A 16882-nucleotide genomic window follows, 5' to 3' on the forward strand; every position below is an offset into this window, starting at 1 on the left:
GTTTGCACATTCTCCCCATGCCTGCGTGGGTTTCCTCCGGGTGCTCCGGTTTCCTCCCACAATCCAAAAATGTGCAGATTAGGTGAATTGGCCATGTTAAATTGCCCGTAGTGTTAGGTGAAGGGTAAATGTAGGGGAATGGGTCTGGGTGGGTTGCGTTTCGGTGGGTCGGTGTGGACTTGTTGGGCCTAAGGGCCTGTTTCCACGCTGTAACTAACGGAATTTAATCTGATCTAAATCAAAGACCAGGTTTCTGACATTAAACAATTGCTATTTTTTTCAAATAAATAGACTCAACCACAGTTAAACGGTTATGAACCATCAACGTATTGCAACTAGTTAAAACTCTAACCCTATTTAAAAACTTCCTCCCTACCTGCAGACAGTAGGTTAAAAACCAACATAGTTGTCATTGGTGGAGGGGAAGGCTGGGAAGGCAGCATACTTGCTCTTATTCACAGGGTTCACAGAGGTCGTCAGTTTTGGCTTGTCAGATTTGTTCCTTGATTGTCTTTGTCCAAATAGATTTTACTTGCAGAAAGTAGGGTTGAGGCTGGTTCACACTTACAAACTCTCTGCCTTACTCATTAGGAGTCCTAACTTATAACAATAGCTGAGGGAAAAGCAAATTGGCTTTCTTCGAACTTAAGATGGTTTAACAGCAGAGAAAAGAGATGGCTCTTGAAGATTCAGTGGCTTCTCCTGAACATTGGCACCCCCAGCTATTCAACTGCCTGGGAGCTAATCACATAATATTTGGTGGCAGGAGGCCTTTTGTTGTTGATTACTGGTCACTAGTCCATAAACCAACCATCTACTTCTTGCCAGTCAGATCTTTATTCTCGCACAGCCCCTGACTGTAGCTCATCTGTAACCAGACTTACACTGCTTCTCAAAGAAGCAGCTGTGTAAGCGGTACTTACAATGCTATGCCTCACTGGGGCTGCGTTGTTACTTGTTTTTAAAATAAACACAGCACTTCTTTGACACACCTTCATTTTTCATTCATTTACTTTCCGATTTCAGTCCATGATCAAAAATACAGACAAATAAAAAAGTTGAAGCAATACAACTTCTAGAAAAATTTTCTGAAGAATAAATGTCTGGATCAAGACAGAAATAGAAAATTTCAAAATATTTTGAAACTTTTTATATCTGAGGGATCTAACATATCACACAAACAAAATTAGCTTTTCAGGGCCAGTGAATATTGTGAATTTAGTACACATTTTTAAAATAATCCAGTTACACCCTCTCAACACAACTTTTTCAGGGGTTTTCGCAACAAGACTACCAATGTAAAAGTGAAATTTCTTACTAATTCACTGACTTTGTACTGTGGGAAAGCATCAGTAGTGCATCCAGTGAATGAACTTTGAGTTACAGTCTGTGCATTTGCCAATTCACAATTTCAGTGGAATGAACACTATGAATTCTCGACCATTTGATTTGGCTTGTTTATTGGCACGTGTTTAATACCATTGTGAAATCTAGGAGTTAATGCATATATGTATATTTAATACATATGTGCACATATATAGAGGAAATTGAATAGCGTAAAATTCCTGAAATTTCCCATTGTCCAAGATTAATGTATTTAATGTTAAACAATTTACCGTATTTCTAATAGATTTTTATGTTAGTGTTTCAGTGATCTTTTAAACCTAAAACGTTTAGTATGTATTTGTAAGAATGTCTTATTTTCCTAAGAGCCATATAAATAATTAAATGTCTACCAGCGTGTATCAAGTTGTTCCCATGACATGTGTATTTTGTAATCCAATTTAGACAGGCAGATTCTACAGTTGAGAATTTGCACGGTTCAAAAGAACTCTGCTAACATCTCATATGCTACTATTGCACTTTATCGGAACCTATGTGGTAATAAAGTTAACAATCACACAACACCAGGTTATGTTCCAACAGGTTTATTTGGAAGCACTAGCTTTCGGAGCACTGCTCCTGATGAAGGAGCTCTGAAAGCTAGTGCTTTCAAATAAACCTGTTGGACTATAACCTGGTGTTGTGTGATTTTTAACTATGTACACCCCAGTCTAATACCGGCGTCTTCAAATTATGTGGTAACACAAAGAGAAAATATAATTCTACTAATATAAAAAATGAACGAGCTTTCTTTGATTATGTTGCCATAATTAAGAGGTCAAAAGAGACTCCATCATTTGTACAGTTTGCATTCAGATCACAGCTCGAGTACTCTAGCCTTCTTTAGTTACAGTGCCCAAAGGGTGACAGTCAAATGTCTGTGTCATTGTAACGAAGGGCTGTAAGGTACAAGCTCATAAAAATAATAATTCAGGACAATAACAAGAATTCATCATGATAATACATCAAATGGATTCCCATATATCCTAGGAGAAACAAAAGGCATTGGATGCTGTAAGGAAGTAGGAGGTGGTGTGGAGGATTGCCGTTGGAATTAATGGTTATTACTGGCAATAAATCGAGTTGGATCATATGGTATCCCAGTCAATTATTTTGCCAGTATTAAGATTATATAAGCTAGAATAATTGGATTTTCATATCTGAAATAAAGCTTTTGTTCAGATAAGGGAATGAAGGGATATCAAGACATGGCAGATAAATGGAATTGGGGTACAGACAAGCCAGGCTGATTTTCAGCCAAGTTCCATGTACACTACTGGAGTTCAGTATGGGCTATTCATTTTTGTGTAACTTGTTCAAGGTATATAAACATTTTTGGCTAGACTTGCACTTACTGCCCATCCCTGAATGTGCTGGAGAGGCTGGTGGTGAGTTGCCATTTTACACCATATAGGGATGCCCAAGGTGCTGTTAGGAAAGGACTTCCATGATGTTGACCCAACAACAGTGAAGGAAAGGAGGTTTCATTCCAAATTAGAGTGGTATGGGGCTTGGGAGAAAACTTGGAGGTGCATTTATCTACTCCCCTTAGCCTTCCAAATAGCAGAGGTTTGAAAGGTTTTGTCAGTGGAGCACTGGTGACTGACTGCAGTACATCCTATAGATGCTGTATTCTGCTGCCTCTTTCCATTGCTGGTGAATGGGATGTCAGTAAAGCAGGCTGCTTCAGTGAAGTGTGCACAATACTCAGGGCATTTTTTTTTGTAATCATGACTGTCATTGACCCTGTGAACTTTAAATATAGTACCAACACTTAAAATAATCCAGGAAATGCATGGTGGCAATTCTGTGTGTAATTCACAGCTAATTAACCAGTGAGAATGGCGAACAAGGAATATGTTTCCTTTTCTGTGGTGAATTCTTTCGAATGCCCCAGGCTACTGAGATCTTAGCAGCGGAAACAGATGCAGGAGATAACTTTTTTGCCCACACCTAAGTCTGAGGAAAAGCTACTTGGTGAATGGCAGACATTTTACCCTGGCATTTTACATTAAGTATTTCCGATCAATCAGTGATGTTCCAGGTGCTTGACTGTGGAATAGTGGGATGTACAGTTTCCACAGAAGGATTGCCAGCCCAGCAGGGTTGTGATGCTTGCTGCAAATTTCTCTCATTAATATTGCAGGGTGGACTCAGCAGAACTGAAATCTGTACAAGATTTACTTATAAACTTTAAAAAGTATATAACCAGTGCACTGGTTACATGGTTCCGTTCACCATCGACAGACATTCTAAACATATTTTACAGCTAAGTAATACGTTTGAACTGTGGTCACTGTTATAGAGCAGCAAAGGTGGCAGCATGATTCCACATTATGATGATGACCAGCTAATCTGTTTTCATATACTGGTTAGAGTCATAGAGATGTACAGCATGGAAACAGACTCTTTGGTCCAACCTGTCCATGCCAACCAGATATCCAACCCAATCTAGTCCCACCGGCCCATATCCCTCCAAACCCTTCCTATTCATATACCCATCCAAATGCCTCTTAAATGTTGCAATTGTACCAGCCTCCACCACTTCGTCTGGCAGCTCATTCCATACATGTACCACCCTCTGCGTGAAAAGGTTGCCCCTTAGGTCTCTCTTACCTCTTTCTCTCTCACCCTAAACCTATGCCCTCTAATTCTGGTCTCCCTGACCCCAGGGAAAAGACTTTTTGCCTATTTACCCTATCCATGCCCCCTCATAATTTTGTAAACCTCTAAAAGGTCACTCCTCAGCCTCCAACGCTCCAGGGGAAAATTAGCCCAGCCTGTTCAGCCTCTCCCAATAGCTCAAATCCTCCAACCCTGGCAAAATCCTTGTAAATCTTTTCTGAACCCTTTCAAAGTTTCGCAACATCTTTCCAATAGGAAGGAGACCAGAATTGCGCACAATGTTCCAACAATGGCCTGTACAACCGCAACATGACCTCCCAACTCCTGTACTCAATACTCTGACCAGTAAAGGAAAGCATACCAAATGCTGCTTTCACTATCCTATCTACCTGCAACTCCATTTTCAAGGAGCTATAAACCTGCGCTCCAAGGTCTCTTTGTTCAGCAACACTCCCTAGGATGTTACCATTAAACGTATAAGTCCTGCAAAGATTTGCTTTTTCAAAATGCAGCACCTCGCATTTATCTGAATTAAACTCCATCTGCCACTTCTCAGCCCATTGGCCCATCCTGTTGTAATCTGAGGTAACCCTCTTCGCTGTCCATACACCTCCAATTTTGGTGTCATCTGCAAACTTACTAACTGTACCTCTTATGCTCACATCCAAATCATTTATGTAAATGACAAAAAGTAGAGGTCCCAGCACCGATCCTTGTGGCACTCCACTGGTCACAGCCCTCCAGTCTGAACAACAACCCTCCACCACCACCCTCTGTCTTCTACCTTTGAGCTGGTTCTGTATCCAAATGGCTAGTTCTCCCTGTATTCTGTGAGATCTAACCTTGCTAATCAGTCTCCCATGGGGAACCTTGGCAAATGCCTTACTGAAGTCCATATAGATCACATCTACTGCTCTGCCCCTCATCAATCATCTTTGTTACTTCCTCAAAAAACTCAATCAAGTTTGTGAGACATGATTTCCCACGCACAAAGCCATGTTGACTATCTCTAATCAGTCCTTGCCTTTCCAAATACATGTACATCCTATTCCTCAGGATTCACTCCAACAACTTGCCCACCACCAACGTCAGGCTCACTGGTCTATAGTTCCCTTGTCCTTACCACCCTTCTTAAACAGTGGTACCACGTTAGCCAACCTCCAGTCTTCTGGCACCTCACCTGTGACTATAAATAATACAATATCTCAGCAAGAGGCCCAGCAATCACTTCCGTCGCTTCCCACAGAGTTCTCGGGTACACCTGATCAGGTCCTGGGAATTTATCCACCTTTACCCATTTCAAGACATCCAGCACTTCCTCCTGTGTAATTTGGACATTTTGCAAGATGTCACCATCTATTTCCCTACAGTCTATATCTTCCATATCCTTTTCCACAGTAAATACTGATGCAAAATACTCATTTAGTATCTCCCCCATTTTCTGCAGCTCCACACAAAGGCAACCTTGCTGATCTTTGAGGGGCCCTATTCTCTCCCTAGTTACCCTTTTATCTTTAATGTATTTGCGAAAACCCTTTTCATTCTCCTTAACTTTATTTGCCAAAGCTATCTCATGTCCCCTTTTTGCCCTCCTGACTTCCCTCTTAAGTATACTCCTACTTCCTTTGAGTGAATCCTTAGAAGAGTACAATCTATCCTGTCTATACCTTACATATGCTTCCTTCTTTTTCTTAACCAAACCCTCAGTTTCTTGAGACATCCAGCATTCCCTATTCCTGCCAGCCTTCCCTTTCACCCTGACAGGAATATACTTTCTCCGGATTCTTGTTATCTCATTTCTGAAAGCATCCCATTTTCCACCCGTCCCTTTACCTGCGAACATCTGCCACCAATCAGCTTTTGAAAGTTCTTGCCTAATACCGTCAAAATTGGCCTTTCTCCAATTCAAGTCTGGTTGTGGGATAAATGTTGACAGCACATCAGGAAGAATCCCCTGCACTACTTCAACATATTGGTACAGGATATTTTCCAAACACCTGGAAGAGGAAGCATTATCTCAGTTTTACATTTCAACTGAAAGCATCTCAGATGGTACTGCATCCTTCAGTTCCTTCTCTGGAATATCAGCAGATTATGTATTCGAGTCTCTAGATTGGAACTCTTAACCTCCTGGTACAAAGTGCTTATCATTGAGCTCGAGCTGACAGTAAATAGTCATTCATCTCCTTATATTTCCTAAATACTTTAATTCCTGCACCCATTCTAATTCTTTTCCTACTATGAACATATGAATGTGTCCTGATGATTTTAGTCAGTGTACACTTCCATTCCAGGGTTTCTGTTACTGGTCTATTTACTCATCCTTGGAATCCCCCTGCTGTTCTTACAACAAATGTTTTGCATTGAAGTGTGGTTCAATTGTTGATTCTGCTCAATTCTACTTGAGACAATTTTTACAGGTACATTAAATATTTAACCTAAGTGGCACTTTTACCTCAATCTCAGTTTCTAGACTTGAATTGCGGTCCTATGCCCCCAAACACTTTGCAGTAACAAACGTCTGGTATTCTTGTTGGAAGTTGACACACCTAAGATTTAAGATGGGTTATGAACTATAATCCGGGCGGCACGGTGGCACAGTGGTTAGCACTGCTGCCTCACAGCGCCAGGGACCTGGGTTCAATTCCCGACTCAGGCGACTGTCTGTGTGGAGTTTGCATGTTCTCCCCGTGTCTGTGTGGGTTTCCTCCGGGTGCTCCAGTTTCCTCCCACAGTCCAAAGATGTGCGGGTCAGGTGAATTGGCTATGCTAAATTGCCCGTAGTGTTAGGTAAGGGGTAAATGTAGGGGTATGGGTGGGTTGCGCTTCGGCGGGTCGGTGTGGACTTGTTGGGCCGAAGGGCCTGTTTCCACACTGTAAGTAATCTCATCTCAATCCACCCTTTGCACAGAGTGAAGGACTTCTCCTCTCAGTTCCCAATCAGATAGGATGAGTAAATTAACTAAGGATTGCTATTAAATTAACTAAAGCAGTTTTTTTTAGAAGATATTACCAAAGTTAAGCAACTTCCTCTTTTGTTAAAGATTATTCTGTTTGCAGTTGCTGCGCTTGATTAAAGACACTATTGACGAACAGAAATAGTAAGGTTAACAGACAAAAGTATGGGACAGTTAATAGTTGAATCCTAGTGAACTTCATTCTGTAGCTTCTGCTGCATTTAAGACGCAAGTTATACATCAGATCAATACCTCTGATATTTTCACAATTGTTGGTGAGACTTTTGAGCAATATTGGTAAGTTTGAAGAAAGTAAATCCAGGTGTATTTCAGTGGCTGAGTTGTTGATTGATCATTGGAAAGTATAACATTGGAATACAGCAAAGCTGAAGGACATGTATGTTGTTGAGTCTGCTCTCATGGAAGTGGAAACTGGTGTGGGTTAATGGTTGATCATTCATGAAGGCTTTCCAAATGGTCACTGGATTGTATTTCAATGTGGCTTCTTTTAACTAGGTTCATTCAATGCTCAGATGGCACAAAGGTCCAATCACTACCAGGGTTGGAGGGTTTGACCTATAGAGAGAGAGGCTGAATAGGCTGCGGTTATTTTCCCTGGAGCATTGGAGACTGAAGCATGAATTTGGAGGTTTATAAAATCATGAGGGACATGGATAGGGTAAATAGTGAACTGATTGAGCTCACTGCTACAATCCTGAAACCTGCAAGTTAGCACAGGTTTCGCCACAAGTCCCACAACTGGCTGAGAGTAATGCAGCATCCTTAAAAGCTGTTGAAATTTGAGCACTACATTATTAAACTGTGGTGAGTAATGTAATGAAAGATAAAACATTCCCCATCTTGTAGATGCACCAGCTGGCTTTCCACTTCGTTGAAAGATTAAAAATTACATTAGAAAATATAAGGAGGATTTTGAAGATCTTAAACCTGAAACAGAATATTTATTTCCCAGTAATCCACAGTTAAATAGCACTTAGTACATTTATAGCAGTTACATACAAACCTTTGATCCTTCAGTGTGGATCTTTCTGCAGCAAACTGTACATCAGTGTTTCTACATTTTATACCACAGTCCCATATATCAATGAAGCTTAGAACAGGGAGATGAGTTCACTTTTTGTGTAGGGACCAGCTTTATTTAAAAGAAGCTCTGTTGAGCAAATCACATTGCCTTGCTCTTGCCCTATAGTCTTGAGAATGTTTCATTTTTAAGCATGTATCCAGTTTCCTTTTTAATATTGCTAGTGAATTATCTTCTACTGTGCTTTTTCATACAGTACATTCAGGGATTGACTGAGGTGTAATGGGAATGGCAGTCGACTATAGCTGCAGAGCACCATGCTCATGTACTGGGGACGGAATTTCAAGTATCACAATGGCAGCTCGTAAAACCTAGTTCAGCAAATATATTCTGAAAATAATCCCAGCAATGGTGACCTTGACAGCTATCATCAATTGTTGTGAAAACTGACCCAACTCCTTAGTGTCCTTTCAAGAGGAATATCTGTTAACATAGAATCATAGAGATGTCCAGTATAGAAACACACCCTTCAGTCCAACCCGTCCATGCCGACCAGATATACCAAACTAATCTAATCCCTCTTGCCAGTACCCAGCCCATATCCCTCCAAACCCTTCCTATTCACATACCCATCCAGGTGTCCTTACCTAGTTGAGACTTGATTTGACTCCAGACCCACAGCAATGTCGTTGACCTTTACCTGCTGCCTGAACTAACCTGGCAAACCATTCCAATCAAGAATAATTAGGGATGGCACGGGTGGCACGGTGGCACAGTGGTTAGCACTGCTGCCTCACAGCGCCAGGGACCTGGGTTCAATTCCCGCCTCAGGCGACTGACTGTGTGGAGTTTGCACGTTCTCCCCGTGTCTGCGTGGGTTTCCTCCGGGTGCTCCGGTTTCCTCCCACAGTCCAAAGATGTGCGGGTCAGGTGAATTGGCCATGCTAAATTGCCCGTAGTGTTAGGTAAGGGGTATATGTAGGGGTATGGGTGGGTTGCACTTCGGCTGGTCGGTGTGGACTTGTTGGGCCGAAGGGCCTGTTTCCACACTGTAAGTAATCTAATCTATGTGCAATAAACACTGACCTTGCCAGTCCGTGACATCTCATGAAAGAATAAAAAATCGAGTTCATAATAATTCACCTTTCAAAAACCTATTCCTCTCAATTCTTTTGTCAGTTTTCTGTTGTCTATGAAGTTTGCTGACCCTACTGCCAGTAAAAAAAAAGTTTCTCTTTCCTTACTGTTTTAAAATCCTTTTTTGAAATTGAACTCCCCTATCTCCCAGCCTTTTTCTGATCTGCAGAGAACAGTCTCAGCTTCTGTAGTCTCTCAGATCTTTGTCATTCTGAACATTACCTATGGTAGATATTTTTAATTTGTAGATAAACAGAAGTAACTTTAAAGCTGTAACCGCATCTTGGGATTGGGAGCAAGAGTTGAAAAGTGTGACGCTGGAAAAACACAGCAGGCCAGGCAGCATCCGAGGAGCATGAGAATCGACATTTCAGGCATAAGCCCTTCTTCAGGAAGCAAGAGCTCTGGTTTTCCCATCTTTTATCAGACATTTAGTGAGGTTACTGCAAATAATCAGTCTATTATTTCCTCTGTATATTGCTGTGCACTAATGAGATCTGTAGCATGGTTCCCAGAAACTCAGTCTTTAAGTCGTAGGAGAAGTCCTTCCACAAATGGCTACACAATGGGAAGACCAATAGTGGGGTAAAGTGTAAACACAATAAAGAATGTGTGGTGTGAAAGAAGGTACTTACTAACTAAAGGCACTATGATTTGACATGCTAGTAATCCTCAACTGAATCATGACTGTGAAACAAAACAGATTTTCTGACTTGGCAGCTCAATGGGTTTTGTAGTGATGCAAATTGAAATGTTGTTGTGGTCAGTTTTCTGCTGAGCTATCTTATTGTCACAATTGTGCAGAGCTCCTCTGTTTGGTTTGCGTGGAATCACAAGACTGATGGGAGCAGAAACTTGAGTATAGCCTGGTGGAGAATAATTTTGACAATCTTTAGGAAAGTTCAGAATGTATCTTGGTCCATTTAGCCTTTGCAAAAACTAAAAGAGATGAGATGAGAGCAAAAAAAAACAAACCGAAATAGCTGGAACAATTTGAGGCGGTGCCAATATGTTCAGCAGTGGCTTTAGCAGCATAGACTCTGTGTGTTATTTGTAACTTTTAGCTGTGAATGTTTTGCAAGTATCAGATTTTAATGAACCCTAGAAATATGGTGCAAGGTGTTTGGTGCCTTCCTTATATACTTGTCCTCTGGTATTCAGACTACTCTTCCAATTCTCTTTCTCTAGAATTACATTGAATAATCAAACTGGGTGGAATGTTAGTATGATTAACGTGCCATCAGGTTTACTCTACACTTAACTAAATGCCAATTTTCGTTGAGACATTATGATGTCTTTCATACAGCCTACTCTCCATCACTTCACCATTATCAACTGCACGTTCAGCTACCTTGGGTCTAATCATGGAAATTCCCTCTTTAAACATATATTATGTTTCCTAAAAGAGGAAAAAGAGCAATTAATTTTCTCTATTACTTAGCTCTTTGTCCAAAATTATCATGGTGTCTCCTTACATGGCTTAATGTCAGATTTGGTTTGAGAATGCTCCTGTGAAGTACCTTGGAACGTTTAACTGTGTTAAATATAATTGCAAGCTATGCATTTGTTGACATTGGCATGGTTTGCCTTAGAAACATGTACAATTGTTTTGTTTTATATAATAATAGAGAAACCAAGTAAGGGACTAGTTAGGGAAGAGCAGTAAATAAATGTGAGAGATTGTAACATATGCTTAGGAAATGAGAAGTTTGAGATTGAAAGGAATGAAGATAATAGGAATAATGAAAGATGGAAGAAGGTATGGTGTGTGTTGAGATCTGAGCTGAAGAGTATTGAATTGCAATTATGCGGCCTTGAACAGGAAGAGTGTGATGGACGCCATGCCTGTTATTCCAGAAGGGACAAAACAAGGCCAGTCCAGATAAGATTGACCATGGTAATATGATCGAATGAGACTTGGATAAAGACTATTCATAATGCTATGAGAGTTAATCATCGACTTCAATTCTTATCTTTACTCCAGGACACTCGTCCATTTGCTCCATCCCATGGACAAGTTCGTGCCAATACTGTTCTGGAGAGAGTGGAGGGAGCCCAGCAAAGGTGGAAGCGTCAAGTACAGGAGCAGCGTAAAACTGTCTTTGACCGACACAAAATGCTCAGCTAAACATCACTGCTTTCAACTTGCTGTAGTTCAGGCCTAGTCATGTTTTCACTTTGAAGCATGAAGGTTGGTTTTAAATCTGAAGACTTAATGCTGTCTCCCAGCTTTATTTTAACCAGTCCGGTTAAATGCATCACACATCAATGTGAAGCATTAAACAGTTTGCTTGGTATTCCCTTTTGAGGATGTGTCTCTGTAAAGTGAATCCCTAATGTCCCCTTTAAGTGTGGCTCCCTAATTAAATGTTCAAAAGATTAAAATTCTGCACGTGTGAGGAAGCCTCAGCAGTAGGAGATATATTAGAGCTTCATTGCCAAAACATGATTCAAGTTCTGCCTGCTTTGTTTGTTCAAGGGATGTGGTGCTCAATGCAATCCCCTCCTCTACTGGTGTGAATTAAGGTGCTGCCCACAGTCTTCTACCCCATTCACACTGTAACTAAAGGGGAATTGCTTGCTCACATGCTCCAGGCGCCTTGAGATTGCACTTCAGAATAATCAAGCACGTGGAAAGCTGGTCTGAGAGACAGCAGTAAGTGTACAGATTCTTTCTCTTTTGCTTTCATTGTCCTCCCCCTGTGTGTAACTCTCTCTTTCTCTATGACTTTCATGTGTAGAAAGGTGTGGTAGTCTTGTATTTTGCTCAGTTAAAATGCTATGAAATTTTGTGAATGAAACAGTTTTTTTTTCTTTTCACTCCAAAGTAGCTGTGGTTTGCAATTAGACCTTTTACTCCAATGAGGTAAATTAAAGTCACTTGTGTTATAAATGCAAAATAAGATTGGGCATTGCAAAGCATGGACTTCTGGCTTACATTTACTGGAAGTGATGGATATTAACTCAAAAGGCATAAAACCCTGGTCCTTTTGCAGAGCCTGGTGAAGTTTCTGGTTTGTCAGCTGCCATATAGCTAGAAACACAGAGAATGCTGGAAAAACTCAGCAGGCCTGGCAGCACTTATCAAGAGAGAAAAACAGTGTTAGCTTTTCAAGTCCAGTATGACTGTTCTTCAAAACATTGTTTCCAGGTTCCATAGTATTTTCACACAAAGGTATGTTCCTCCTGTCCTGACTATCCTTTAATGTTAGTTTTATTACAATTGAACTTCCTTCTCAGCATTTTGAAATATTTGTTGCTTTGCAAATTTGCTTTAAAGGAATATTCTCAGGCAATATCTTTTATGTCCTAGTATTGACTATGTTGTTGAATAAAAACCCTGAAAATTCCCTTTGAAGTGGCTGGCTCATTGGTTAAAGAGCTGCTCCCTTTCAGAGTGAGTAGAGTAATGCTGTGAGGACAGCTCCCAGTGGCCCAGGCTTCTCCAGTGACTTGCCTAGAGCCCAGACCGGAATACGCTTAAGCACAGGTTTGTTGGCCATCTTACGCAGCTGTATGGTTTTAACATCTGTGTTTCTGATGGTGTGGTGACAGATTGCTCCTTTTGGAAGGAATTTCCTAATGTACATTCACTTCCTTTGTCTCACTCACATCTAAATCAGTTGCTGCTGTGGCAACGTTTTGCAGCCCAAAAGTGTACATAAAGCCGGAAAGCACAGCACCTCTTTATTCAAAGGCGATGTGAAATTGGACAGCAGGTTTATGTCAGAGTTCGACTCCTTTCTACACTGTGACCTGCAGTGATGCCAACGTGTTACTGTCTCAGTGAGCCCATGATGCAAGTTATCATTCCCTTACTCCATACGGCCCCTCGCACTGTTGATCAATTGAAGTTGTTACTTTGCTCTTAGGAATTTGTCTTGAAATCTCTCAACACTCCTTCCAAACAGCAACTGTTGAATGTAAATATAATACTTGAACAGAAGCTAAAATAACCTAGCTCTATATGGGGATTTTGTCAGAAATCAATCAGTTTTAATCTGTGATATGTTCAACTTGTATTAAAATAAATGATCACCGTGTTGTAATAATCTACGTCATTATACCACATAATAGGTTTCTGGGCTCAGCTAGTTTATTTAGGAGGACTGGGAGTACAGTAATGAACATCAAGGTCTGAGGAGCAGTTTACCTATCCACTTTCTGTGATGTACTGTAGCACCAGGTACAGGCTGGTTTGTGATGCTGAATAACACCAACAGCATGGACTCAAGCCCTGCACCACTGAGGGTACCGTGAAGGATTCGTGTTCTCAACCTTTTCCCTCTCCTGAGGCATGGTGACCCTCAGGATAAACCATCAACAGTTAGCTCTATCTAATGAGAGAGCAGCCATATGGTCTGATGACTTTACCTTTTGCCTTTACATTGGAAAGTATCTGCAGTTTGAGTTGTCCCTGTCATACATCTGTTGGAGCTGACCAAATGGAATATGTTTGATTCAGACAATTTACTGATCATATTTGAACAAGTTATATTCCAATTGAACAGGTCTTTATCCTATAACTTGGTGTAATAGAGTGCCTTCCTGTGTCAATTAAAACAACCCCTTATAAGGAAAGAGTGCTAGTATGTTTAATGAGTTGCTTAAAAGAGATCCAGCAGGTTGATCCCCTTGTTAATCAGGAATTTTGCAAGAATTCATCAAAAACAGCTTCATAAATTTTAAATAAAGGAACACTGTCTGACAGAGGAAGAAAGTATTGGGAAGTGGCAGAGTGAAGCAAAAAAGCAGAAGCTGAAATATTAAGTATTAAAGGATGTTTATGGTGCTTGCAAGCTGGTGAGTTCATGTGTTTCGACCTTTTCAAAGTTTGTGGGTAACTCGCCTTAAGGAATTTGGCAAGAGGCATTCTGCAGCTATTAGCCAAAGGCTTTGATGTGTTAAATCCTTTAGTCTAGCCTCTGTTTGGCATGGCTGTGCCCTTGAAATCTTCCTGTTCTTTGATCACACCTGAACACTGTCAGTGCAGTTGCTAGTCCTGTGGTAATCCGTGGACTCACTAATATCTGAACCTTAATTTGTCTCTGTGATCAGTTCTCAATTGATTTCAAGTATCTAAGCATTTTACCTTTTTGAATAAGAGAAGGGAAAGAAAATAAAAAGTATTATCGCTCATCCCTCTCTCTCCAGACTAGACTTCCATGGCCAGTCACATTACTGTACACCCCTGTTCTTTCAGGGAAAGTCTTTGAATCTGTTTGAAGATCATTGGTTGCTGAAACATTTTGAGGGGACTGTCTATTTGAATCAAAACCGCTAACATGACACTGGAATCTCCTTGGTTTTGGTAGGGTGAGAGTGACTAGACAGTATTGATGTGTGTGTTACTTGTGTTGGAAATTTCTGTGTTGCATTGTAAAAGAACTACAACTTTTTTTGTTATTATACCTCATGAGCGCACAATGCTTTGGACTGTAATGTGTGAGTATTAATTTTTGGTTTTTTTAAACTGGTAAATTATCAACTTGCGATTTGCAGGAGTTTCCACTTCTTTGCCTAGTGAAGTTGGAGGTCAAGCCCAATGAATAAATCATCTGAAGAGTGAAGTTTATTATACTCATGGGCTGACAATATTTTAAAACAAATCGTAGACTGTGTTTGCGTGTGCGTGCGCGTGCGTGTATATTCCGTATTTAACATCGGACAGTCCTAATGTCTGGGACATCAGATCATCGCCTGCAGACATTAGTAAACAAATCTAGTGGCTGCCCTTGCAATCAGCTAGTCTGGACTTTGAGGACTGTTTAATTTGTGGACCATCTCTTATTTTTCTGAAATGTTCAGATTTGTCAACTCTGGCTTAATTCCTCTTGGTTTATTTTCCTGTGAAAATGAAATTAGCCACCAGCTGTAAGGTAACCTCTTGCTGTAAAACTGGGCAGCACTTCATAGCACTCTGATCTGTAAAGCAGCATAATGCACACAGTGTAAACGCTGAGAGGTTCACTGTTAGGGGTTTCCATAATGGTATGACTCGATACAGTAAGTCTGTTAATTATTATCTACATAATCACTGCACTTCAAATGTAATTCATTTTATGAAGTGTGTTCAGATGTTTCAATGTGATGTATGAATATGCAAATTAATATATACCCTAGTCATTGCACTGTAACTTCTACAAATTTGCTGCAAAATAATTATTTGAGGTTGTAGATTTATTTGTTAATCAAATTATCTTATTTCTGAACTGAGATCCACACTTCTTTGTTTCGAATAGGAAGCTTCAGTTTACTTCCTGAGATTTGTATTCATATAATGCTGTCTGATTATTCAAAGAATCAAAAACTTTCTACAGTACAAATGGTTTATTCCTTGAATGATTTTTGGTTTATAGTAAACTCAATGTGGATTCTACCCCAGAATGAAATCTCTGACTGGAGACTGATACAACAGAGCATATCCTTCTGGTGATTGGGGTGGACGGTATTGTGAGATCTGAGCATGGCAGTTCACCTGTGCTGTTTATAACAGGAAGAAGGAAGCGCATCCACTTTGATTTTGTCATGTCACTGCATATAATTTGGGGCAAGAACCTACACATGAAGTAGGAATCTTTTGGGGCTGTTCTGTTGGCTGAGCAAGTTAACCTCGGTGCAGCTTTTTCATCTGCAGAAAAAATGTGTTTATTCCTGCGGGAATATGTGTGTGTGTAAAAGCACTGCACTATTGTGAAAAATTTATCATCTTTTTCTCTACGTTGCAGAATCTAATGGTCTCGCTGGTACCTGTGAGTTTAATGTCTCACTTTTTTTCTATGTGAATAATTGATTTGAAGTGGAAATCATTTTCTTGTTTAATTTAATTCCAATTTTTTTTGTCACTGTAAAAATGACTTGTTTAATTCTGAATTTTATGAACTGCAAGAGGAGTCAAACATCTAAATAAAAATTGCAAAAAGCATCGTGCTTGTAATTCATTCTGGAAGACGTTTTGTTTCTATTTAACAGTTCAAACATTTGTATTGTACCCACAGCTCCCACTGTCACCACATAACAGACTGCCACTCCCTCCTCTTAACTATAACAGACTCTTTTAAGAGTTGCCATGCAGGTATCATGTTGGTCACTAATGGGGTCCACCTTGTGAAGAACACTCTCGACTTTGCTTTGTGAAATGGGTGGGGCTAGTCTACCTGGTTTGTAAACCGGATCCTCTAGTATGCTATGTCTAGCTCAGACCATGGGTTCAGATGATAACAAGCAACAATCTGTTGTCACATGGGTAAAATATGGTTAACATGAAACAGTAATTATTGTGTTTGTTATTACATTGCAATCGTATAATTAACATAATTTGAAAAGAAAATTAATCAGCAGGTTGACTCCCTGTTCTTGATTTGCAAAGCTGATTTTAAGGCCTGCTTAGTAACCCCAGATCTAAAATCTTTAATATTAAAGTCTTGGTATGCAAAACAATCACAGCTTTGTCGGTGCTCAATGTGATATGTTTGGACTTTCCAATTTCCTTTCCCAAAACTATCAGTTCTTTATTAGGTTCTGGTTCTGTTTCTGCCGATTACCCTCTGGGGCCTGAAATCTCATGTCAACCCTTTAGCTGGCACATTCACATAGTGAGTTAGATGGCATGTAAGAGGGAAACTGTAGTCAAATTGGGCTTGCATTTAAGGAGTGGGAGAAGAGCAGCAGACAGGAGCAATGAAATCCTCTTTTGATACAAAGCTGTGTTTGTCTTTGGAATTTCTTACTCCGGCCT

At 40.3% G+C, this 16882-nt stretch overlaps 1 protein-coding gene across 1 annotated transcript in view; it reads left to right on the top strand.

The window, feature by feature from the left end:
- The window catches only part of tmem9 (transmembrane protein 9), a 93139-nt gene extending 77105 nt beyond the window's left edge, over positions 1 to 16034 (top strand). The window contains exon 5 of the mRNA XM_060845589.1: positions 11129 to 16034. Within this exon, the coding sequence (XP_060701572.1) occupies positions 11129 to 11272 (144 nt within the window). The 3' untranslated portion in view covers positions 11273 to 16034. The remainder of the gene's footprint in view (positions 1 to 11128) is intronic.
- The last annotated feature ends 848 nt before the right edge of the window (positions 16035 to 16882 follow it).

The sequence above is a fragment of the Hemiscyllium ocellatum genome, chromosome 26 (genome assembly GCF_020745735.1).
Source record: "Hemiscyllium ocellatum isolate sHemOce1 chromosome 26, sHemOce1.pat.X.cur, whole genome shotgun sequence".
NCBI lineage: Eukaryota > Metazoa > Chordata > Chondrichthyes > Orectolobiformes > Hemiscylliidae > Hemiscyllium > Hemiscyllium ocellatum.